At 41.6% G+C, this 27,589-nt stretch overlaps 1 protein-coding gene across 5 annotated transcripts in view; it reads left to right on the top strand.

The window, feature by feature from the left end:
- Positions 1-27,589, top strand: part of ATP9B (ATPase phospholipid transporting 9B (putative)) — a 282,460-nt gene that overhangs the window by 186,624 nt on the left and 68,247 nt on the right. For all 5 annotated transcript variants that reach the window (XR_008306909.1, XM_053249182.1, XM_053249183.1 and 2 more), the window contains 2 exons: positions 3,695-3,837; positions 20,009-20,121. Coding sequence is in view for 4 of the 5 variants with exons in the window: in XM_053249182.1 (XP_053105157.1) it covers positions 3,695-3,837; positions 20,009-20,121 (256 nt within the window). In the remaining variant the exon portion in view is untranslated. The remainder of the gene's footprint in view (positions 1-3,694; positions 3,838-20,008; positions 20,122-27,589) is intronic.

Here is a 27,589-nt window from a genome sequence, read left to right as displayed (position 1 = left end):
CTGTGCAGTATGAGATGATGCCTTTCAGCATCTTCTTATATCGCTGCTACCCGATGTAAGTGTCTCCTCTATTCTGGGAAACATACCGGCAGGAATTCGAACCAGCAACCTCTTGCTCGCTAGGCAAGTTATTTCACCACATATAGTGTCAAAAATAACTCTAACTAAACTGGATAAAATGTGTTTCTCTTTTTTCCGTTCACAGTCATCACTGCACAAATAATACTTGTGCCCTATTTATAAGGCTCTGTTGTAAATTCTAGGGAGATGTGAGGATAATGCTGTAGGATCTCCATTATTCCTCCTTATACCTGGAAGCTGCCATCACAGACCTATAGTTTGAAAAGTCAAGGACATTCCTGTGTCCAGTTTTGATCTTTGGTAGCTGCATTCTTCAAACCTCAGTACTGTGATAGAATATTTTCAAAATATGTATTTATTAAATATATAGAATATAATAATTTCAAACGAGAAAAATAATTCTTTAAAAGGATTATTTTTAGAGCAAGATGCACATGCTTAGGCTCAGTAACAAAAGTGGGTTTCATGGTGGGATTTGAATGGAGTTGGCATTCTGCAGTTCTGAGAGCAATTTCAGACAAAAGAGGCAGGAAGAGAGAAAGTGGAGATGGCTGAAGAAGCATAAGACATTCAGACCTTCTGAAGGTGGCAGAACTGGAGGGGCAAAGGTAATATGCGGGAATTTTTGTGATATGTAGAGGGGGACAGCAAGGAAGGCTTTGGAAGTAAGCATGAAAAGCTTGTGTTGAATCCAGGAGTGGAGAGGAAGCCAATGTAGGGATTTAAGAAGTGGTGTCGCATAGAATAACAAGAGTGAACCATTTTGGTGATGTGTGCGTATATTTTTAAAAACATTTATAGCAGAATTAAATACAATTTGTGTATTCATGTGTTTGTATTTGTACATGTACATGGTGTGCATTTTATATATACAAGTATGGATCAGCAACAAAATGTTGCATTATACCCTTGTTTTATGTGTGTTACCCGAGCCTGTGCTCGAGCATGGTGAAAAAACAAACTCTTAACGACAAAAAGAGTTGGTTTTAGGTTATTGGGGGTGTTCACACACACTCCAAGAGCTTCAAGTTGTCAAACCCCTTCTGCTTCAGAAGCACAAAGGTATTAACTGGCTGGTGAGAAAACTAGAGCATTTTAGACACCTTTCTCCCTCAGGAACAGGCGGAGTGATGACGACTGCCTTGAGGAAATGTTGGTCAGTCTGAGCAATTTTCTGTTTTTTCTTCAAGCCTCTTTCCCTCTCTTCCCACCACTGAGTTGCATTAGCTCAGCCCATCTGGTTGTGTTAACTGCCTTCTGAGTGTACGAACATTGCTCTTCATTAAGTTACCTCCCCAGGCAGTTTGGAGAGGTTAGCTCTCTTCAGGATTTTTTCCTTTCAGATTTTATGAAACCATAAGATCTACAAGTTACCCCAAGTCTGCCTGTACCTACTCTCGCCCGTAGGTGCTCCAGTTATGCATCCGTAAAAACTAGAGTGTGCACAGAACCGCTTTTGGCAGTTTGGTTCGAATTGGAACTGAACAGCCAGTCCTTGAATCAGTTCGGTCAAACTGGTGAGCGAGCCAGACCAGTTCAAGGAGTTATGCTTTTAAAAGGGAACTGGATGAGGATTTCCCTTTACAAGCAAAGGGATCCTGCCTTTAATGGGGTTCTAAGTGCACCTGGGTGGTGGCAAAAGGGCATCTTACTGGCGGCAGTGGCCGCAGTTTCTCTAAACCTTGATCGCGCTCCCCTCAACTAGTTCAGAGCTGCTGGGTGGGAGTGCAGGCAGGGTTTAGAGGAGCTGCCACTGCCATTAAGGTGCCCTCTTTCCACCCAGCAAAAAAGCCACCTTTTTGAGGCTGGTTCAGTTCAAATTTCAACCAGTTCCATACAGAGAGAGTGTGTGCACAGAAACACACATACACAGACAATTTATATTCTGTAATCCAAAAATCTTTGGTTTATGATTAAAGCTAAGATGCTTTAAGTTCTTACTTGTGCTCTAAAAAGCATGGAAATTGCAAGTTAAGGTTCCCATCTTAACTTCAATGCTATATAAACTGTAAATACTTTGTACGGTGCCTCGTAAAAATGCACCATGCAGAAATTCATCAGGGGGAGTGGTACCTGTTGAATTACTACTTGGATGCATCCCTCCCTAGCTCAGTATTAAGTTGAAAGACCAAAGCAAAGTGTGGATATATGGAGCCTAATTTCTAAAGTCAACATAATATGCAAGACTGTGCAAAGTTCTTACCTCTTCTGTGGCACTGAAGTTAAGATGGGCATCTTAAATTGCAACTTCCTCAGCACAAGTGAAAATGTAAAGCATCTTAACTCTCACCTTATACCAAATCTTTTTTGATTACTGGATTTCCAGGCTTTTCAAAAAGGGAAATCTGACAGCACCGTGGAAAAGAGAATACAATAGTGGCTCTTACCATGCTAACTGAAGTCTTCATATACCTCTGATGTAGAATGTTAATGTTCAAAGGCAGAATACAGTTCATAGGGAGCAGTATACCGCTGATGTAGCACCACCATCTTCAAAGGCAGTCTGCCACCATTTTGTGTGCTCTCGTCATTCTCTAGGACTTGCCCCTCCTAATTCTGGCTTCAGAACGCTCAGTGGACCCTTAGCTGATTCTACCCTGATTTTATGGAAACTTCAGAGGCTAATAGTTCAGGAAATACTGGTTGAATTTGTTTTCAAAACAACATAGGATTATGCTTCAGGATATACCTGAATTTTAAAAAACAGTTAAAGGGACGTTACCAAAAAAAATTAACATGTGTTATCTGATGGAAAAAAAGGGTAACCAGCCATATAAGTTTAAGGATCAATTTTTAAGCTGCTGCATATCGGCCATTTTACATGAGAGCTGCACCAGATTTGAAGGAGTGGTGTCACTTGCCACCTAGTTGAAATGTACAAATGTTCATGCAGATTGGAGAGAGTTTTGATTTTATGTCAAATAGAATGTTCAGGGCTTATTCCACATAAGATGTTGAAACAACTCTTCATCTTAACTAGACTGGCACTACTATGCTGGTATGATTTCTTTTGTGAATATTTTAAACATAAATGCTCAAAATGTGCATCAACACTATGTCACAAACCATAACTTTACTTCACAATAACAGGCAGATATGCTAGTGAAGATGTCTAGGATTGAAATGCAAAGTTAAGAATTAGACATTACAAAAGTTTAGTATGGTCAGAGACCAGCAATAAACACACACACACACACACACACACACACACACACACACACACACACACACAACAGATTTACTGATGATGGATTTGTGGACAGTAAACCATTATTTCTCTGCTCTTATATTTATTGCATACAGTTTGACAAAGGCCTCAATTATGAATTGTTACATTTCACTGATGAAGGGAAGGTTATACACATTTAAATCCAGTTGCAAAGTGTTTCTGTATTGCATTCAAATTTGTATAGTACTATAATCTATAATGTTCTTCTACACTAAATAAATTTTGAGCAGCTGTGTGTTTCGATATGAAGGTCCAACACATATGAATGTGAAGGTATTGCTTAATTATATTAGTTCAGCTACAAGTTTGATTGTTTCAGGTGGCTTTTTAGTTTTTCTGGCATTCAAAAGTGCAGGTTTTAAACTCAATGGGATTTTTTTCCAGTTTACGTGTGAACCTTGATATGGGCAAAGCAGCTTATGGATGGATGATAATGAAGGATGACAATATACCCAGAACAGTTGTCCGGACTAGCACCATACCTGAAGAACTGGGACGTCTGGTGTATTTACTAACAGATAAAACAGGTACATCTTAGAGTATTTTCCCTGTCAGATTGCTATGTCATATATATGAAATAAAATCTCCCCTTCTTGCCTTAAGTCATTTAATTTAACTCTGACCTAGAAAATGATCTCTTTCTTCCTGTAAACTTTCATGGATGTTTTTCAGGATGTTTCTCTGATGAGATCTAGTTCTGTGTTCCTCAAATATAAATATAGTAATGGAATATTTATCCATTGAAAGGAATTAATTGTATATCTGAGTTGGATTGAAGAATGGATTGAAGAAAGATGTAAAAAAAAAGACTCTCTGGGGGTTTTTTTAATTAAGAGAAGTGTTGACAAATATTTTTCTAGTTACAATTTCTGCTTGATCATAATAATTTATTATTATTATTTAATAGTTTTAGTGTCAAGTATGGAACAAGGTTGCTTTTTGGCATCTCACCTGACTCTCTGGATAGCTTGAGATAAGTTGTGGTAAATTTTTGAATTAAGAATACACACCTAGAAATTGTCTTTCACACCTAGAAATTGTCTTTCATTGTCTTTGTAATCAGTTCTATTCTGATGTCTTGTGTCTTGTCTATATTTTACGTTCTAGATACTAGAAGCTATGAAACAAGTGGTGTATTCTCTAAACTGGAGCTTTGTACACTTTGCAGTTTCCTGGTGTAGCTTAGGGCTCATCTAAACACTGAAGGTGTGAAGAGGCAGTCTGTGACAGGTAGCTGTCACATGATGAAGTTTCAAAGTTTATTTTGCTTTGAAAAATATGTTCATTTTTTAAAAATTTGGGAAAATAAGTTAATTTTGAAGTTTCAGTGTGTGACTGGTGTCTGCTTAACACCAAAATTACCATGCAGTGTCCACAACATGAAACTGAAACTATCTCTTGGCTCTGTGTAAGTGGAGAGGTACAACATCCCTGCAAATCACAGGGCTGTGTTGGCACGTCTAAAGGTGGTACATGCAGGAGCTCTGGATATAAGAATTTAGATACCTGTTAATTTCTGCAATGCTTTGCAGTAATTACTCATCTGCCTTTAAAGATAGTGTTACTATTCCCACTTTACTGAGCACCAATGAGGAATGAGAGTGCCTTGCCCAAATCTACTTGACAGATCATTTCCAAGTAAGATTTGAACCAAAATCTTCTAGGCTGTGGTTGATTGCTGTTCTGTACTTAAACTGAATAAATAAAAATGGAAGAACATCGGAACAGCCCTGCAGGATCAGGCCTAAGGCCTATCTAGTCCGGCATCCTGTTTTACACAGTGGCCCACCAGATGCCTCTGGGGAGCTCACAGGCAAGAGGTGATACCTTCTCTCCTGCTGTTGCTCCTCTGAAACTGGTATTGAAAGGCATTGTACTTCTGAGGCTGGAGGTGGCCCACAGCCACTAGACTAGTAGCCATTGATAGACCTGTCTTCCAAAAGGCTGCCTTATAGTGAATCAGATAATTACCTATCCAAGTACAGTCTACTCTGACTGGCAGCTGCTCTCCAAGGTACCAGACAGGAGTCTTTCCCAACCCTACTTGGAGTTACCAGGGATTGAACCTGGGGCCTTCTGCTACAAAGCAGATGCTCTAGCAATGAGCTATGGCCCCATCCCCTCAGGGGAGATAAATCTCAGTACTTGGAATGACTATTCTAGAAGCCTTATTCAGATGTATAAACTGCTATTTCAACAGTAGTTCAAAATATACTTGACTTGTGCAGTAATGTATATCGTTTTGCCATTGAAGTTTGAATGTTCAACTTGAAATAAATCACTGTGATTTTTTAAAAAATCACTCAAGTTAGTGATCTTTTGATAGGACTGCCTCACTTCAACCACATATCAAAAGTAGGTATCTATAGGCTGCTTTCAGTACTGACAATGAAAAGGGAATGCAGAAAATAGCTTGCAAAAATCTTGCACTGTGGCTCTAGTTTCTCTTGAAATGATTAAGCATTATTTGTAGAGTCTAAGGAGCATTACATTACTAACATAATTGCAAGGTAGTCCTTTGTATGATTGTAAATTGGGTTTGTGCTTCATCAATAAGCTTTTTGACAAGAAGCGTCCATCACAGTGGCTCCCTCATTTGCCACAGCAGAATAGAAAATGAAGTATCCCAATAATTGCATTATAGTTTCCTTATTGTGGGACAAGAAAGCAATGTGGTATAATTAGGTTTGATTGGAGTGCATGTTTCCGGTAAGATCTGAAATTAATGATGTTGCTATAGTGACACATCTGCGGCCACCAGTGCGTGAAACATAAAGTAATTCATTCGACAAGAGAAGACATCTGTTAACTGCAAGGATGCAGAGCATATTGACACTGACCAGAAATACTAGACGTTATGTGATAAATGAACAAATGATGCTGAAACAGGAGGACAGATAATTTGTACTTAATCTGCTGGGAGAACTTTAATCTTCTCACTGGTTGCATTTGACAATACCATTGTTTAAAGAACAATGCTGCAGAGAACTCATAAATTTTAAAACTTAACTCAGGGTGCAGCCTATTAAAGCAATACATTAATTCCTTTGTTAGGGAGTTTTTATCTTCATGTAGAACAAAGCCATTACTAAAAACACCCACTAAAACAACAGGTTCTTTAGGACTCACATTTTAATTATAGCATCCATTACCCAAAATGCCAGGTTGTTTGGACTTGAATCACATATAAGTTTGACAGAAAGGCGTCATCCATTATTTGTGAAAGGGGGGGGGCTGTTTCCAGTGTTTTCCAAGGGCAGCTGAGCATGACATTTTAGCTTCCCCAGGGCAAGAGAAGTTCCTAACAAAGAAGAAAAAAGAAAGATGTTTCGCAATACTTATTGAATGCTTTTGACATGTAGAATGTGATACTGCAACTTCTTTGCCCTTCCTGACAGCTACCATGGTATTCAATTATAACAAATACAAACCATCTTCCAAGCACAGTTATTTACTAATGCATACACTTGCATCTGAGTGCTGTAATTAACATTTTAGCGGCTGTGTGGACCAAATGAGATACTTAACACATGTAATAGTTGAACAGATGCATAGAGTAATGGAATTCATAATCTTCTGGGGAAGCCCTGTATTAGGGACTAATGTGTTAACACTGAAGGTTTGTGCTTAACATTTATCTAGAGTTAGCATATGTTGTACATTACATGAGGAAAACCAGGGTCCACATTATTGTAACAGAGTAAAAAAACTGTGGTTCTAGTTAATCTGATACGCTGTATACCTGCTGTGAGAACAATAATCCAGTGGGATTATGATACCTCCACCTTTTTACTCAATATTTGATCATAAACAGTGGCATGTAGGACAGGAGTAGCAAGCTGAAGTAGGCTCTGGTAGGTACAAAAATGGAAGATGAGCCTCTGCGCACACACACACACACACACACACACACACACACACACACACTTTTTCTTCAGAGAGGCACAAGGGGAAAAGGAATGAGCAAGCTGTCATCCAGTCAGTGGATAGAACTCCCGGAGGGGCCCAAGGACATTTGTGATTTCCCCAGTCCCCATGTTCAGTCGTATCTATGCTTCTGGTGTGTAGGAAGATAACTGAGATGGTAAGCAATCTGAGGCTGCAGCGATTGCAACGGAAATAATTTTTGGAGGTAAAATGTGGAAGGATAGTACATTAGGAATGGCTTATGTTGGGATGGTGTTTTTATAAGTTAAATATTGATCCTACCACAGCCCCCACCCTATCAAAACTGTCAACTTTATGTGTTGTCCTAGGTTTCTGTGTGAGAGTCAGCTTTCGTCCTCAAGTCTTTGAGTTTGACATCCATATGTTAAAGGTTTTAAAAAAATATCTCTTCATTGCAGTTAAGCAATTATGTACATTATATGAGAGGTTGTTGTCTCTTGTAACTCCTAGCAAAGTTAGATGTGTAAGCAGTATTTACTAGTTTTATTTTAGCTTTATTAGAATTTTGGTATTAAGCCAAATTAGAATCTAGTAATATTGAATCAGGGATCTCGGCGTCTGCTAAGAAAAAAACAACCTTCCCTAGTGCTCTGTTGTGTATCACATCTGTTGTCACCCATAGAATGATGCCTTCAGGACTTTTACTTTATAAATTAATTTCCTTTTTGCCTGCTTTGTTCTGTGTTTAATGGTACAATTGTAGTCAAAACTCTTTGCTTCATTAAAGAGCATTAAAAATTCTCTTTAGAAATCCCATACAAACTTTTGGTTAATTGAAAAAAGTTAATTTTCTGTGGACCATGTGATGACTGTTTTAAAGATGGTTAGAAACTACCTCTACATTTTAAAAACATTAATCCTCGCAAACATCTCTTATAAAAGGGTCTGGACTTTATCCATTTACTATCAGTGAAATAATACTTAAATATTTAGTAAACATTTTTAGGAAAAATTCTGCAAATATATTTTCTTGAAGCAAATTGGGTAGGATTTCACTATCTTCAATACCATAATTAAGTTAAAAAGAAATTAAAGCTACAACTCCTTGGTTGTAGCTATCAGCTCCACTGAGTCATTTTATTAAGCAACAAAATTTAGCATTTGGTGGGAAGCTTTGTGACTTCTTGATTCAGTTGGAATCAAGACTTCTCATGGGTTTGAACAAAGAATTGACTAGAAAACTCCTAGAAACTTTTACGGTTTGATTACTGGATATTTAACTCCAGGATTCATGATCAATGGGCAATCAATATTTCAGAAGAACTTCCATTGTCAATAACAGCCAAACCAGATTAAGTTTCTCCTTCTTGGTCAGTGCATTCCAAGCTTATCCAGGGGCCATACCTAGTTTGTCTGAAGCCATGCTTGAGCATTCTTTCAGATAAATTCCAAATCTCCATTTCCCATCCTTTTGAAGCGGGGAAGGGGCAAAATGGCAAACACAAAGATTCAGGGTTGCTCCACTAATGAGCCGAGGTGAGGCAGCTGCCTAAGCAGAGAAGTATTGACATAGGCAACAGTTTGGCTGTCTCCACAGACCCACTGCCACCTCTACCTTGCTTCAACCACCGCTATCCCCTCAGACTTCTTTTTGAAGCACACTTATCCCCATGTCACTGGCCACTCCCTCATTCTCTGAATTCACCACCAGGCTAGAAGCTCTGCCTCTCCCTGGCTGCACTCAGCATCTCCTCCTCCCTCCTTACCATGTCCCTCCATCTGCCAGTTTCAAAAGCAGAGTGGGGAAGTGGGAGGATCAGGAAGAAGCAAAATGTGCTTCCTATCACTTCCACTTCTTCTGGGTGGTCTCTGCCCATCACACAATTGGGCTTCGCTTTGAAATGAAGGCAGGACCGGTAAACTTTTCCAAGCTTTGACAGGCCTCCTAAGTCCCACCCCCTTCTACCTAGTGCCATGTGCCCAGTTTTGACCTCAGTTTTTTCTTCGTCTGCCAAGAAGACATCATCTCTGACTGGAAAGTGCTTTTCCTTTTCTACCAAAAATATTTATGTATTTGCCCTCCTTCTATTTGTTTCTTGTGGTTTATTCTTTTCTGTCCACAGTTTTGTCTCACCCTCTTTCTATGTTGCATTTTGTTTTTTTGCCCACCCACCCCCTTTGGAGGAGCTCGCCTCTTTTTCCCTTCAGGGGGATTTAATGGCTGACAACTTTGCTGCTTTTAAACATTGTCCCTCATGCAGTGCCAAGTTCCCTTCTTCAGATGGCCACCAACTCTGTTTATTTTGTTGAGAGGAATCTCATCTGGTCCAGACTTGCACTCTTTGCCAGTGATTCACCTGGCAGGCCCGCCAAAACAGAGCCTCCAGACTGTGTCAGTTTGTGGGGAAAGGCGCTCTGCTCTTCATCTATAATGGCCTCTGCTACTGCTGGTTCAGCAGACTATTCTCTGCCAAAAATGCCCACCCCCTGCTGCCTCTAGCCCTCCAACAGGGAACCCTGACTCTGGCACTGTCTGTGAAACTCACTTTAACAATTTAAAAATAACAAAGATTTGCGAAAAGATGGGTTTTCAGGTGTTTTTTGAAAATTGCCAGAGATGGGGAAGATCGTATCTCAGCAGAGAGCGCATTCCACAATCTCAGGGCAGCAACCGAGAAGACCCATCTCTGTGTAGCCACCAAACGAGTTGGCGATAACTGGAGATGGACCTCCTCAGATGACCTCAATGGGCAGTGGGGCTTGTAATGAAGAAGATGCTCTCTTAAATACCCAGGGCCTAAGCCGTTTAGGGCTTTGTAAGTTATAACTAGCACTTTGTATTTTGTCCAGAAACCTATTGGCAGCCAGTGTAACTCCATCAGTAAAGGAGTAACATGGTCTCTCCGAGATGACCCAGAGACCAACCTGGCTGCCACATTCTGTACCAACTGAAATTTCTGGACTACGTACAAAGGCAGCCCTACAAAGAGCACATTACAAAAGTCAAGTCTGGAGGTTACCAACAGATGTACCACTGTTTTGAGGTCAGTTGGAGCTGGCGCACCTTTCGGAGGCAGAGTCTGAGCCCCACCTGTCTCCTGGACCAGGGAACTCCCCTGCCTCACCTCTTACCAGTGCCTAGGGCACGTACTCCATCTACTGAACATCATTCCACGCAGAAGTTCTATGACATTTCACCCTACTGCGGTGGCTATGGTGAGGATCCTTTTCCCACTCCTGCAGCTCCCTTGACAGCTTTACTTATTTGGGGGATAGCCATTATGGACCACGCTATGCAACCAAGTCTTCCTTTGATGACCGTGCTGACTACAGGGGTTATTATTACTTTTATTCTGCTTACTCTCCCAATCACTTCTCTAGTTGCCATTCTCCATTGTATGGCAGGTCACGATCCCCCTGCAGGAGATACTGTCCTCAAGGCCATAAATCTCCTTCTCCGCCTCACTCCCATACCAGGTACTGCCAGCATCCTTCTGCTGTAACATCTGTCCACACACACACATATCCTGCATCTACCTGCTCCACTCGCCACCCGCCTGCAGCAGCCCCATCTCCGCTATCTGCTCCAGTGTAACCGCAGATTCTCCTGCCTCGCCCACCTTCTTTCCATACACAGAAGACCCAGTCAAGCCTTCAACTAATCCCATCTTTGATCTAATTGATAATGATGCCCATCACTCCATGACTTTGCCTATGAATCCAGCAATTCTAGACATTACTTGCAGCTGCTGGGAAAACCTTCATCGGTCCCGGCAACTTCCAAGAAGGTGGGAAACTTCTATCGAATATATCTGGATGATTGTCCTTTTCTACAAAGACATCTAACTCCCAACTCTATTGTTGTTGAGGTGGCTCAGAATAGATCATGTCATTAGGCACTGTCAATGCCAGTCGACAGGGAAAGAAGTTTGCAGATGGCTTTATGCTACATCATCCCTTCACTTAAAACTCACAAACTATCAGATTTGCATGACAAGATACGGCCATTTACTATGGGAAAAGCTTATCTTCCCTCCTGGACTCCTTGCCCTCGGACGAACATGAAACAGCCTTGGCTGTGCAAAGCAAGGCCTTCAAATTGAATAAGCAGCTTCTTCATACTTCTGATTGTTTTGCCACAGCTATGGCTAATTCCATCACCTTGCACCGCCATGTCTGACTACGCTCTTCAGGCTTGGCCCCTGAGGCCAGGACCAGGATTGAAGACCTCCTGTTGGATGGCCAGGCTTTACTCAGAACTAAAACTGATGAAACCATGTAACATGTTCAGAAGCTGCTCAATCCACGAGTCTCACTTCCTCTACTATATCCTGTTACACTAAATTTTTCAAACCTCAGCACTCTACATCTTCAAAGTTGTCCTCTCAGACCCATTCTGACCAGTCCTTTAATCAACAAAGGACACTGTACAAAAAGAGACAGTTCTTATCCAAAAAGGCAGCCCAGCCTAAGCGAAAGGCTGCTCCCTAACACAAGTGGGCTTGATTTTCAAACAAGATTGAGACCCTTCCTGAATGTGTGGGAAACCATCCTGATGGATGCCTGGGTACTTAGCATTATTTGCCTGGTCTATACCATCGAGTTTCTTGATCACCCACTGAACTCGGGTCCCAAGAGCACTCCCTAGAATCTGGCCCTGTGGGACGAAATCAACATTCTTCTTCAAAAAGGGGCAATAGAACCTGTGCCAGACCACCTTTATGACATTTTCTTCTCCTCCTACTTCACCATCCCGAGTAGGTTGGGAGTATTAATCCCATTATGGCCCTGTGTATCTAACAAAAGGTTCTGCATGTTGACTGTCTCCATCACCACTCTCCTGTCTGCGAACATGTGGTTCATCTCCCTTGACCTGGAAGATGTGTAATACGCCATATATCCATCCACCCATTGCACAAAAAATTCCTTCGCTTTCAGATAGGGTCTCACAAGTTCCAATTCAAAACTCTACCCTTCGTTCTCTCCATGGCACCGAGGGCCTAGACCAAATGTATGGTGGTGGTGGTTGCCCACCTGCAGGAAAGGTGCATTAAATCTTCCCTTTTTTAGATGATTGGTTCATAGTAACTTAGTCAGAACTGGCTCTGCACCTCCATCTGGACTCCACCATTGCAATTCTACAAAACCTAGGCCTCAGGATCAATTGGTGGAAATCTCAATGACTCCCACTCTCCGAATAAAATTTCTTGGAACTATTTTTGATTCTGTCCAGCAAGCTGTTTCATTTCTAGAAGAACGTGTGACTCAGTTACTAGACATGGCTTTATCCACCCACGCTTTGCACTATCACTCAGCGCATCACATCCAACGTCTCCTAGATATTATGGTCTCCATAACCTTTACTCTCTCTTTTGTCCGGTTGAAAATGCAAACTTTCCAGTGGTAGTTCTTGGACTCCTTCAGCCCCCAATACCACCCTCAAAATTTGCGCCTCTACGTACCTCTAGAGTTAGTGAACAGTGTTGGATGGTGGAGCTCTGTGTGGAGCCTGACTGGATCCACACCGTTCCACTGCCTGACCCCTCAAATACGGAATACAATGGATGCCTTGAAGTTGGGGGGGGGCATTGCAACCGCTTGTATCTAAATGGCCTTTGGACTCCTTCCGAAAGCTCCCACCATATAAACTATTTGAAACTTCTGGCCATTTTCAAGGCCCCAAAAGGTTTCCTTCCTCACATCTCTGGCCAGCGGGCTCATATCCTGATGGGACAACATCACAGCCATGTATAAAGCATCAAGGGGGAACTGGGTCTCACTCACTTCTTCAGCTGTCCCTCACTCTCTAGAAATGGGCCATATGCCATGGAATTCATCTCTCTGCTATTCACATACAAGACCAAAAGAATGTCCTGGTGGATTCTCTCAGCAGGACTCACTTCCTTTCCCAAGTGGCAGCTCCACCCATTAGCCCTCCGCAGGGTGTTCCGTTTGTGGGGTCAACTGAGCATAGACCTTTTTGCCAGCTTGGACAACCATAAATGCCCATGGTTCTGCTCTCAGGCAGGTCCTGGCTCCCTGGGAGATGCTTTGAGCTGGAATGCTCACTTTGCTTTCCTCCAATTCTTCTTCTTTCTTGTGTCCTGCAAGAGATTCAATGAAACAAGGCACACTGCATTATCATGACTCCAAGGTGGCTGTGATGCCCCTGGTTCCCAAGCCAGCTTCTCCTATCCTGAGGGGCCTTCCTTTACCCCGCACCACCCGGCACTCCTCTCTCAGCGGCGGGGCAAGCTCCTTCACCCAGACATCTCCCACCTATGACTGACAGCATGGTACATTCACCCCCCCGGTCATCTGAACTCCTGGCAGTTCTGTCTGCATCAAGGAAACCTTCCACTCTTACCTTGTTTAAGGCTAAATGGAAGCATTTCTGTACTTATGCTGAAAAGCATAATGAGGAGATCCTACTACATCCCTGCTCCCACTCTCTTACTTACTGGCCTTGAAGAAATCAGGTCTCTGTATGGCTTCCATTAGAGTTCACTTGATGGTAGTTGCGGCCCGCTGGCTTCTTCCATTTTCATTTTCTGTTTGCCTAAAGTTAAATGCTTTCTGAAGGGCCAGCTTCCACCCCTTCAAGACTGCCCCTGTGGGTCTTACCTTCAGTACTGAACGCCCTCATGCACAAACCATTTGAGCCCCTGGCTATCTGCGACCTCTATCTCTTATGCTTAAGACGGTCTTTCTTGTAGCTATCACTTCTATGAAGAGAGTGGGAGAACTATGGGCTTTGAGGTGTGACCCTCATTACCTCATCTTTCAACTGGATAAGGTCATTCTCCGTACATATATCACTTTTCTCCCTAAAATTGTCTTCACCTTCCACAGGACCCAAAACATTCTTTCTCAGTCTTCTTCCCAAATCCAAGCTCCAAAGAGGAATGCCAGTGGCATACTCTGGATTCATTTCTTTTAAAATGAATAAATGAAAAGGGGGTTGTTTATCTGAAAACCTGTTATGGATTGATTTGTCTAACTGATCATAAATATTGTAAACGGAAGGACAAACTGAACATGTGCAGTGTGTAATTGGAAAGAAAGATTTGAATCCGACATCCATGAGTGTACCTCAAGCACAAACAGAGGTGTCCCCTATCGGGTGTACAAGCTGGATGTTTACTGTCTAAACAATATCTAATTTCTGAACACTAATTATAGTGTATCCAATGCTTTAGCTTTCTTTTCCCCTATGACTTGCTGTGTTAAAGTGACATACTGAGAGTGGGCATGAGATCAAAAATAAGATTTATTCTATGGAAGAGAATATTTACTGTTCCCTGAAGGATCCTTGAACTGTTTATTATATTAGCAATCTTCATACTTACATTAAAATACTTTCAGAAATAATGCTCTTCTTATCCCTTATCTTTCAACAACAGTATCTTGTTAAGTAAAAGCAAAAGGAAAAAGAATAAAGGTAATTTAATATATTTTGGGGAACTGTTAAATGACAATATAATTTCAGTTTGACCATAGTTTAAAAAGGGGGATTATTGACCCTGTATTCGGACTTAAATAACATGGTATGCAAACTTCCTTTACTGAATTAATAGATGAACCTGTCTGATGACTTCTGGCCTCTGCCTCTGTCTTCAAACCCTGCATCACCAGCCTTCAATTAAAGCTTTCTCGGAATCAAGGATGTCACTGTTGACAGTGGTGAACATAATGTCACTCCTTGACTGACACCCTGTAGTTTTTTACGGTTCGGAAGTGATCTCTAAAAGCATACTATTTATGTTGATTCTGAAATTCAAGGCTTGGTACCGATTACAGGCTAAGTTTGTTGAAATGGGAAGTCGTGATAATTTCCTTTGACCTGTTTGAGACAGCATGATATCTGTTTGTTCTATTTGCCACATGGGCTCTTTTGCAAATTTTTCAGAGTAGCATTGCAGATGTTGGGGAGAGAAACACCAGGGGATGCTACAGATTCATTGGGATTGCAGCTCCCGATGAACAGCCCTAGTAGCCAACACGTGTTTTCTAGAGTTTTAAGGGTCACTTTATAAACTGCTGCATCTTAGCAACGTTCTGCACTAGATCTGAAAGGGTGGTATCCCCTAGTTGATGACTGCAAACTTTCAGGCAGGTGGGGCAGACAATTTAGATTTTATCGCCAAGAGAACTTTCAGGGTTTATAATGTTAAAATGCTGATACAACTTCCCCATCTTAATTATCCAGGTTGAGTATCCCTTATCCAAACTGCTTGGGACCAGAAGTGTTCCGGATTTTGGACTTTTCTGGATTTTGGAATATTTGCATATTTGTAATGAGACATCTTGGGCATGGGATCCAAGTCTAAACACGAAATGTTACTGTACACTGTATTTTTTTTTTTTAGGTTTTATTTAAAGTATTAAAATGAATAAGAATTGAATTTACAATAAATACAGGTTGCTGTAAATGTAATGAAAACTAAGCCGCAGTGAGTCGGTGCTGCAGGTGCACACCGTGGTGGTATCCAGATTTTGGAGTATTCAGAATTTCGGATGTCCAGATTAGGGATACTGAACCTGTATTAACAGAACTATGATATAAAGAAAGGGTCTTTGGTCAGAGTTTTCTCTACCATAGAAGCTCTCTATTTAATTGGAGAATAGGCTTTCCTTTCTGCTGATTTTGATCAGTATTCTTTGGAGGGAACTGTGGTATCTTAAGTCTTGTTTGACAGAAGTTACTACCCATGCCTCTCTGGACTAATAGGATTGTAGGCCTCAGTAATTGGGCTGGGCACATAATTGATCTTCACACTCACAGAATACCACCTCTAGTAGCACAGATCTTTTTCTTTTTTGACAACACATAGTTAGTTAGGAATATTTTTGGTCTGCCCACTTGGCAGCACTCCACTCAGCCCAAAAGAGTGATCAGGATCCAAACGGTAGTTTTCAAAGTTCTATTTTGCCTGAAGTTCAGTCAATTACCTACCATGTAATATAATCATGTGAGCTCAAACCACAAGGTTAGACCCTCCTGATGTTGCACATCAAAAACTTTGTAAATCCTTCAACTAAGATAAAGTATCACTCCACACCCCCACCTGAAGAAACACAATTAAATGAAATAGTGGATTCAGTAATAGTGACAGTGTGATCCCACCTCATTATTATTCATCAGTGAATAAACTGATGAATCACATGAATAAACAGGTAATTTGCGTTCACTTTAAATTTGTACTTCAGTTTTTCTTTTTCTTTAAAAACACACACATTTAATTGATTTGCTTGATTTAATTTCCTTCATGATGGTGTAATCAGCAAAATAGTGGTAGGCCTTGAGTCCTCTAGGGAACAAAAGCTCCCCAATTCTTGAAACCCCAACTCTTTTAAGGGATGGAAACATGTAGGAGCCCTTATATCTTCTTCTTTTTCTCCTTCTTTCTCTCAGGACACACAGTTCCTGAGCAACAGCTCTCCCACTACTTTTCCAGGGCCTGTTTTCTGGCTACAGCAGAGCTATGAGGAGTTGATATGAGCTCTTCTGGCCTTGGTTGCTCTTCCGCTTTTAATAAAGTTATGGCATGTTTTTATATCTATTTATAATATTTCTTGTACCACCTGATATGTACATTTCTAGGTGGTGTACACGTTTAAAACAATATAAAAAGTCACAGATTAAAACCCATGAAATCCTTTGATTAAAATCAACAATAAAAACAATAGGATAAAACAGTTATTTAAAAAAATAAAATTAATTCTAATTAAAAGCCTGCGAAAACAGGTGATTCTTGAGGGTCTTCCTAAAAACAAACAGAGAAGAAGACAGGCGTAGCGAAGTTCCTGGGGTCCAGGGGACAAAGTTGAGCCAGGGGGCCTTGTTCGCACAAATAATGCCCCGACACGCCCCCACGCCCTGGGACGCGCCCCCAGCACCTGACGTCATATGTAAGGTGGTGGGGCAACCTAGACAGCCAAAGCCTTTCCCTCCCATCCCTGTTTCCTTGAACTCACTGACACCATTCGGTGAAGAGCGGGAGGGTGACCACTGCCACCTTGGCCAACAGCAGCGCCAGCTTGGGCGCGGGCCCCCATCATCTGCCATGGTGTGGTGGTGGATCAGGATCTCTGGCAGCTCCTGCATGGCAGCCAGGGGGCGGAGCAGCAGCGAGAGGGAGGAGGAGGAGAAAGAGCAGGGAGGAGGAGAAAGCGCCACACGCCCCAGCAGCAGGGCACCAGTGCCTGGCACAGTAAGGGCAGCGGTGGTGGCAGGGTGCACAAACCCCAAACCTTGTGGGCCCCCTGATCCTCCGGGCTGGTGGACATTTGTCCCGCCTTGTCAAATGGATGCTATGCCCATGGAAGGAGATGTTCTTATTTCTCGGGGAAGCATATTCCAAAGCTCCAGGGCAGTCACAGAGAAAGCCCAGTCTCAGGTTGCCACCAGACGAGCCAATGGCAACCATAACTGGACCATATTAGTGTCTGTCTCTTTTCCTTCTGTCTAGAAAGTAGTATATTTTAAAAGTTGTATGCAAGTGATGCAGCCTCTGAGCATAGACGGAGTAGATTTCTTCCATTTAGATCTCCATTCAGTGGTTAATGGCTGATAGGATAATGGCTTACTCAAAGTAATCTCAATGAAATTAAAAGGATATTAGGCATTCATTAACATGTCCTTTTAATTTCAGTAGGATTACTTTGACTAATGTTCTTCATTATGAAAGTTACTATCATCTTTCTTGCTATATTTTCTAAAAAGTAGGAGAAGATGGATTATTGGCAATTTTGTTCTAAATATTAACAGATCTTATGCCCTGTGGGATGCTTTGGCTAATATCAGATTCTTTGAGAACAATCTGTGTACTGAGTGAGATTGTGGTGGATTTACCTCACAGGATTTTAAAATTGTTTTCCATTCACATTTTTAAAAGGACCTTTCCATTATTCTCTCCTCCTCCTCCAACACCATTTTTCAGGGGTTGATTAACTGTTCCCTCATTATATGGAAGCAAATCCCATTGAGTTTAATGGAATTTACCTCTTTCTGGGTGTGCACATAAAATTGCAGGTTCAGTCATCAAAATCGTGCAGGAAAGGGCATGTGTACTTCAGCCCAGCATCCTCTTCCTCATAGTGCTCAGCTACATGCTTCCAGAAAGCTCCAAACAAGTGCAGCAAGGAAATCCCAAAAACCATTCCCAACCAGTGCCAATAAACTATTATTGTGGTGTAGACTGCCCTTGAACATGTTGGTTCTACATGAGAGCCAAACCATGAATATGGAGGCTTCATTTCATAAGTATGACCAAGTGAAGCTTCCATATTCACTGGCAGTTTGGCTCTGATTTAGAATCTGCATGTCAAAGAGCAGTCTACACCAGAATTATGGTTTCTTGGTGCTGGGTGGGAATGGTTTTTAGGATTTCCTTAAGGTTCCTTCATCAGAACTTCCTGGTATGGGTTGCTTGGTCCCAATACTATACATTTTTACTCAGAAGTAAGCCCCAGATAAATAAATGGAGTTCCCTCCAGAAGGTTTCCCCTCTTCTGTGGGCTGGAAGGAAGGAAAAAAGAGAGCCCACATTCTTGCATAGGATCTTTGCTGGTCCTGATTCCTATGTGTGTTTACTCAGAAGTAAGCTCCAGTGGTATCAATTGATTTAGTTTCCAGTAATTTACCACCTAATGGCGCAGTAGGAAATTACTTGCCTAGCAAGCATGAGGTTGCCATCTCCGCTGGTACCTGTATCGGGCAGCAGCAATATAGGAAGATACTGAAAGGCATAATCTCATACTTTGTGGGAGGAGGCAATGGTAAACCCCTTCTGTGGTTGGGAAGGGCTCTGTGGTTGCCAGGAGTTGACATCAACTCGACGGCACACTTTACCTTTAGCTTTAATTTATTCCAAGCTTTGCTGAGGGGCCCTTGGTGGGGGTGAGAGCAAGGAGGAAGAGGGGGAAAACAAATTCATTCATTCATTCATTCATTCAATGCCTATGGTTGTTTAACCATACAAGTGCCAGAGTGCTCATAGACTGTTATCAGTGACCTATGTTCAGAACCACTAGAAATTGCCAGAAATTGCCCTTCCCAACTTTGGCTTCAGAATTCTCAGTGTGTAGATTCTGTTATGCTCTTAGCTAACTTTCTCTTCATTATTTTTCCTGTTATGGGGATTTTAAACAATAATTACTCAAAAATCACTAGATAGTTATTTTTCAAACCAGCAAAAGGCACCTGTCCAGTATGGACCTGAATTATGGGGGAATGCTAACAACTATTTAAACAATTAAAATAGACATTATCTGTGGTGAAAAAAATGCCACCTACACTTTGAACCCTCATTTTAGGAATTAACTGCTTTATCTCAGCCATTTTGCAATGTGGTTGCACCAAATTTGGAGGAGTGGTGTCTCTCATCCCCTATTTGATGTGTGCACAATTTCATGCAGATTGGATGGATACTTTTGATTTTATAAGTAATAGAATGTTCAGGGCTTATAATAGCAGAATGTTGGAAACACTCCTCATCTTAATTATACTTGTCTTTCTACAGAGCAGAATCTCAATTCAGTTTCTAGGTTCACTAGAGGTCTTTGCTATTCAGCTTGGTTATCTTAAGAAAATAGTTAGATATTCTTACTCAAAACATGAACCTAATCCCAGAGTAACCTTCTGGCTTAATTTACTCAGCTGGGAAATGCAGTAGTTGCTACTGACTATTCAAAGTTATACCATAATAAAATGAGATAATCTTTGTGACTGTAAAGTGGGGGGAGTCTCCATCAAGAAACAAAATATTAAAAATTAATATTTCATGTGGACATTTGATTATGTTACAGGTACACTGACCCAGAATGAGATGATATTTAAGCGCCTCCACCTAGGCACTGTGTCATATGGAACAGATACAATGGATGAAATTCAGAATCATATTATCAATTCGTACTCTCAGGTATTTAATGTGTATTGCTTACTTTGCTCACTGTCATCATAATTCTTTCAGAAATCTCAGTTCAGTGTATTAAAAAAAATTGTCTTTCAAACAAATCACTATAATAGTGGGGTTGACAATAGATTTGTCATCACCAGTTGAAATATGACAGAAAATTTCACCTTCATAAACCAGGTAGCATTAGGATGGTAAAAAAACAGAAAGTCTTGTGGCACCTTAAATAATATTCTGCATTTTTACAGCTGTATACAAGACTACCTGTAATCCAAATAGAACAGAAGAAAATAAAGTATAAAATTGTCTTTTAAAAAGAAAACTTACATTAGGATCCGCAAGAATTAAAAACAGCAGCAGATACACAAACTAGAATCCAAAAATGTCTACCTAAATAAAACTTTCTTCACCATCTACCTAAAAATAGGCAGTGGAGCGATAAGGTATACTTCTCTTAGAAGGCTATTCAATATCCTGGGTTTCACAACCAAAATACTCCTCTCCTTTGTACCTGCTTGCCTGTATCTCAGGCAATTGAATCTGAAAGAGGGCTTCTGTGATGGAACAACTGAGGCATTTTTGCTTTGGGAAATGTAGTTCCTGAAATACTGTGGTCCCATACCAGTTTGGCTTTAAAGGTCAGAGCCCACACTTTGAATTGAGCCTAGAAGCAAATTGGTTACCAGTCACTGACATACTGTAGCAAGGGCAGAGAGGCCCATGTTCAATATATGGACAGCCTCCCCCGCTCCATAGTACAGCTGCTCTGTTGTGCTCATCACTCTCACCACCCGCACTGTCACTCCTGATCACTCACCAAGCTCCCAAGCCAGGAGCCAGCTGGGAATGCATAATGGGCATGCGCCCTGATGCAGACACAGGGTGCATGTGGGTTGTGCAGTTTCAGCTGGCTCTGAGCCCGTGGGAAACATTTTTATAATCTTGTTTTAAATTCTGCTGTAAACCGCCTTGGGATTATTTTTATGAAAGGAGGTATAGAAATTTAACAATAAATAAAGAAGGCTTGGGGCTTTCTTGCTTCCCACCGGCCCAGGAGGCTGGTAAGCAGGTAGTGAGATGGGCAGCAGGTGGTGGGATGGTGAGAAAGTAGCAGGATGGCACAGCGAGTGGCTGGCTGATGGAAAGAGGAGAGGTGAGCAAGGTGGCTCCTGACTACTGGGCGGTGCATGTTCTTAGAACACATTGGCTCAATTATATCTCTGCCTCTGTTAAAAGTGAAACTGACAAAGGATTTGAATAATATGGTCCAAACAGGCAGCTCTCATCAGAACCCTCACAGCCTCATTCCGGACCAGTTGAACTTTCCAGACAGTCTTCAAGAGCAGTCCCACATAAAGCACATTACAGTAATCTAACTAGAGCTGAGAAATACATGAATGATTGAGGCCAGGTCTGACTCCTGCAGTAAAGGAAGCATTTGGAGCACAGGGCAATGTTGGTAAAAAGCACTGGGGCCACTGTTGTCACTCGAACACCTTGGTTTAGGTCTGCATCCAGAACTTCCCAACTGTGAGCCTGTTCTTACAGAGAGAATGGAACCATACCCAGAACAGGCTAAATACTTAATCTAGGATGATCAGAACCCCCAAAGAGTATCTCCATCTTGTTTGGATTAAGTTTCAGCTCTTTCACCATCCTCCAGACCAAAACTGTTGCCAGTAGGGATGTGCTTGAAATGCAATTTGGAAGCTGAATTGCACCCCAATTGCTTTAAAATAGCAGGCTTACCCTGCAACTTTAACACAGAGAAGGGTAGGTCCATCCCTCCTGCTCTTCAGTTCGCCACCATTACTGGCACATGCACAGAGCCCATGTGGATGCTGGTGTTGCACAGGGGTGCGTGTGAATAACCGAAAGGTATCCTTCTCCTCTGTTTGGCGCCTCCTCCTCTGTTTGGCGCCAGTAGCTATGGGGGGAGGAGTGTATTCAGCAAACTAGTCCATATGTGAAGATCAAATTTTGTTTGCAGAGTTAGGACATAAAGCAGGCCATCCTTTATAAGACAGAGCAAATTTTACCCATCTCACTTTGATATATTTTGATCAATCACATATCTATGCTAGATTAACAGAAATTGAGATTCATCTGGTGGTTGTCAGCACATACATATCTTCAGTTTTTGTAGTTACAGTTAGAAAGACTGAATAGACACCCATTTCATTCGTGCAATGTGTTCCCATGCTCTTTCACAAACACTAAACTGATTTTGAAATGAAAAGTTCAGGGACAGGGCAGAGGTTCTGTCTAACTTAGCATGTTTTTAAGCAAAATACCTAAACAATTTTAAAATCCAGTTAGCTGTTCTTGTACATGGAACAAATTAAGTATTAGGACAACTTTTCTTTTTTGCATTCTAATTACTTACATAGCAAATTCGCCTATGTTGTATTTTCCAAAATGGAGAAGTGGAGATAGTTTTCCATAGGAAAACAAATTACTGCATAATAGTTGTTCCTGAAATATGTATTGAGCATTCTTTTATATAAGCTGTGATTATAAAAGAGGTTAGTTAGTTATACAGTGGTTCTTGTGTGACATTGATTCCCCACCCCTTGTTTGTGTTCAGTTTTATTATTAAGATGACAATAGTCAAGTAGGTCCACTCTAATGCAACACACAGATCTATTATAATCTGATTATATTTCCCCACTGGAAGCATTTTGTGATAGAGGGCATAATCTTTAATGGAATTTGTGTGAAATTAAATTATACAAGCATCAATAAACATAACATAATTCAGAAGGAGTAAATCAGCTTAATTTATTTGTGGTTGTAATGGCATCAATGTTAGCAGAATGCAAATGCAGAGGTTTAAAGCAGTAGCTGAAAAGCAGTGCCAGATGAGCAGAAAGTTAAACCCTTTATTAGACTACACTGTAATTTGATGGGCAGAATATTCACGGTTCAGTGGATCAGTACATGGAGTCAAAAAGAAAAGCTTGCTTGCCAAACAGGGTTTCAGTGGTGTTACCCTGTAGAGAACAAAAAGTTTGATAATACTGCTGAGGTGAGAGGAATTGCCTTGTAGTACTGACATGATACCTTTTTTCAAGTAATAGGAACATTAACATGCATTATCCTGTCTCTTAACATAGAGATCCATGACCACTACAAGAGCAATTATATTTCCCTGGCTGTGCATATTACTGTGGTGCTAGATTTTATTGTTTTCCCACAGCCAGTAAAATCTACCCTCTCAAAATGCAATCCATATTCCATGTAAGGATAGGACATATTTCCATAGATTTTAATGGATGAGGATTATATCCTGTGCCTAAGGGATACCCCATGTTATCTTTGCTGATGTACGCTTCTTATTACTGTTGTTGTCCATAAAACATTTAATATCACTAAAATATATATACAGTAGTTTGTAATAAACATAAAACAAGAAATCCAATAATAAAAAAGAGAGGACAGTAAACTAGCTTAAAATTTTCTCAGCTAAATGTTTCAGTTAAAAGCTGGATGAAAAATATAGGTATTCAGCACTTGCTTAAAATTTGTAAGCGTAGAGATTTGACCAATCCCCTCGGGTAAGGAGTTCCACAGATGTAGGACTGCACAACTGAAAAGGTTCTGTCCTTGGTCTCTCTAAGTCAGATCTGTGGCTGTGATAGTCCAGAGCCTGAGATGAGGACCTTATGCTCTTGGCAATTACATATGGGCAGATGTCCTTGATGTAACTTAGTCCCAGACCATATAAGGCTTTAAAGTTAAGAATTACATCCTGAAAAGGACCCAGAAACACACTAGCAACCACTGCAATTGGCTCAGTGAATGTGTTTGCGACAACTTGCACCTGTCAGTAGTCTTGCAGCCACACGCTGTGCCATTGATACTTCATCAAATCAGGGTGAGATAGCCAAATATACAGATAACACCCAGCTATTTAGGGTGGTCAGATCCAAAACAGATTGTGAGGAGTTCCAAAAGATTTCTACAAACTAGGTGAGTGGGCAACAAAATGCAGTTCAGTGTAAACAAGTGTAGCACATTGGGGCAAAAAAACAAATTGGGGTAACTTCAAATATATGCTGATGGGATCTGACTAACCAGGAAGGGAATCTTGGGGTCATGGTGGACAGCTCAATGAAAATGTCAACTCAGTGTGTGGCAGCTGTGAAAAAGGCAAAATCCATGCCAAGGATTATTAGGAAGGGGATAGAAAATAAAACTAACCAACCAACCCTGCACAGAGCATCGGTGCGCTTTTTGGGGCCGCCTGTTCTCGGTACGAAAAGTACAAAAATCTTCCACGTGCAAGCCTACATGTAGTGAGAAAATTGGTAGTTGCTGAACGTCTGATGATGTGCTTGCACCAGAGTAAGACCCCCTTTCAGCCCCCCCCCCTTTCCCTGAGTTAAAAACCTTACTTGGAGAGGCTTGTAAAAGAAAAGAACAAAAAGAAAAATAAGTTTAAAGATGTGACAGACTGCTTCCATCTGAGGCTTTCTCAGCTTTTAGTTCCAGGTAAAAATACAAGAATATTTCAGAAAGCACTCTGAATGATATTGGGGCGGCATGCTTTAAAAATTGTGGTTACCCAGTTGCAAGGAACAAGTATGTAGGTAAATACAAAAGCACCTTTAAAAGCTTACAGAGTCTTTTGCAGCATCCTGGCTGGATGGGCGAAGACTAGTGTTTCTTAGTTTAGTTATGTTACAGGTAAACAATAATAGAACAGTTTCAGGGATATACAAAGCACACACTAAAGAACAGAAAGTCTAATGCAAAATCTGACAAAACAAACTTGCCTTACACTAAACATCCCAAAGCCAAAGCCCTGGCTTCCTTTGTCTTGAGCTGAGCAAATCCTGGATGAAAATTCAAGTCCCTGCCGTTCTGTCTTCCAAGAATTGCAGTCATCTTCCAGCAGCCATCCTCCCTGGCCATGTGTGTTCCTCTATGCACTCCCAGCCCAGCTTCTTCTAACAAAGAACCTTTCTCCCAACAGCTCTCTAGATCCCACCCCCCTGGTGTGCTGATTGGCTGAGCCTTGGAGCTCACCAGCCTGTCAGTCAGGTCAGGGTTTACTTCTGGTTAACTCTTTAGGGGAGGGGTGGCTGATCACTACACCTACAAACTATAACAACCCACCTCCCAGACCCTTAAAGCTATGTTGGCGCAGCACAAAAAAATTCATAAGGAAATGTGCTGGTTCAAACAGAGGCACAAGCAGTTATTCTCTTATCATAGTGAAAAAGCAGCACACAGCTCCCCACATCATGCCTATAAGCAAACATGTGATCTGGTGCTCTGCCCAACTCGTATTATCCTTTACCCTTCAAGGGGGAGAAGGATTATGCTGTTCAGGCCCTTGAGTGTGCATGCTTACATGTGGAGCAACTACAGGTGAAACTCGAAAAATTAGAATATCGTGCAAAAGTTCACTAATTTCAGTAATGCAAATTAAAGGGTGAAACCGATATATGAGATAGACGCATTACATGCAAAGCGAGATAAGTCAAGCCTTAATTTGTTATAATTGTGATGATCATGGCGTACAGCTCATGAGAACCCCAAATCCACAATCCCAGAAAATTAGAATATTGTGAAAAGGTTCAACAGTCTAGGCTCCAGGTGTCCCACTCCAATCAGCTAATCAATCCATAACACCTGCAAAGGGTTCCTGAGCCTTTAAATGGTCTCTCAGTCTGGTTCATTAGGAATCACAATCATGGGAAAGACTGCTGACTTGACAGTTGTGCAGAAAACCATCATTGACACGCTCCACAAGGAGGGAAAGCCTCAAAAGGTAATTGCAAAAGAAGTTGGATGTTCCCAAAGTGCTGTATCAAAGCACATTAATAGAAAGTTATGTGGAAGGGAAAAGTGTGGAAGAAAAAGGTGCACAAGCAGCAGGGATGACCGCAGCCTGGAGAGGATTGTCAGGAAAAGGCCATTCAAAAGTGTTGGGGACTTTCACAAGGAGTGGACTGAGCCTGGAGTTAGTGCATCAAGAGCCACCACACACAGACGGATCCTGGACATGGGCTTCAAATGTCGTATTCCTCTTGTCAAGCCGCTCCTGAACAACAAACAATGTCAGAAGCGTCTTACCTGGGCTCAAGAAAAAAAGAACTGGTCTGTTGCTCAGTGCTCCAAAGTCCTCTTTTCTGATGAGAGCAACTTTTGCATCTCATTTGGAAACCAAGGACCCAGAGTCTGGAGGAAGAATGGAGAGGCACACAATGCAAGATGCTTGAAGTCCAGTGTGAAGTTTCCACAGTCTGTGTTGATTTGGGGAGCCATGTCATCTGCTGGTGTTGGTCCACTGTGCTTCATTAAGTCCAGGGTCAACGCAGCCGTCTATCAGGAGATTTTGGAGCACTTCATGCTTCCTTCCGCAGACGAGCTGTATGGGGATGCTGACTTCATTTTCCAGCAGGACTTGGCACCTGCCCACACTGCCAAAAGTACCAAAACCTGGTTCAATGACCATGGGATTACTGTGCTTGATTGGCCAGCAAACTCGCCTGACCTGAACCCCATAGAGAATCTATGGGGCATTGCCAAGAGAAGGATGAGAGACATGAGACCGAGTTTCACCTGTAGGTCTCATGTTACTTTCGATATGTTGTAAGAATGGCCACCCTCCCACTGCATGGAGAGAATCCTCAACCAGGTAAATATATGAAGCACATTAGGACACACCTAGTTCTGCTTAGGATAATTTAAAATTTAAAATAATTATATCAATTTCTAATTTGAATTTTGCATGTAAGGTATAACTTGATTTCTTACATTAGCTAACAAAAGGAAATTAGGGATGTGCACAAAACTGGTTCACCCAGTTTGGTTCGAATTCAACTGGGTTCAAACCAGGAGGGGGAGGTTCAGTTCTGGTTTTGCTTGAACCCCACCCAGTTCAGTTTGAATTCAAACTGTTTTGAACTGGTTTGAACCTCCAAAAGTGGGCGGGTTGGTAGTTGGCACCCATGGGTGCCTACCATCCAACCCCCAAAGCAATCAGACACTCATATGATTTTTTATGAATTTTTGATTATTATTATTTTTAAAAAAAAAATTCATAGGGTATAATGGGACTCAAACCAGCCCATTATTCCCTTTTGTGTTCGAATCAAACCCCCTAGTTCGGTTCGAATTCGAACAGGTTTGCATATCCCTAAAGGAAATGCCTACAAGGAACGGAAGCAGGGGCAGAGCCAGAGCCACCATTGCGCAAACAAGTTCAAAGAACCTGGGCTGCCGCCCCTCAGGGGCTGTACATCATGCCTCAGCCACGCTCCTGTGTCTGACGTCAGACATAGGTGCATTATTTTGTCTGACTCAGGGGGCATGGCTTAATCACGCACCCCTGCATCTGACATCAGATGTGTCTGACACAGGTGGGGCTAGGGCCATGGTGTCAGGGTCTGGCCAACTGCCAGGGAAGATCACGGGACAAAATGGAGCTGCTGCAACAGGATACGGCTCGGAAAGTTCATCT

This window comes from Hemicordylus capensis, chromosome 4 (genome assembly GCF_027244095.1).
Source record: "Hemicordylus capensis ecotype Gifberg chromosome 4, rHemCap1.1.pri, whole genome shotgun sequence".
Lineage (NCBI taxonomy): Eukaryota > Metazoa > Chordata > Lepidosauria > Squamata > Cordylidae > Hemicordylus > Hemicordylus capensis.
This window is presented reverse-complemented; position numbering and strand designations above follow the sequence as displayed.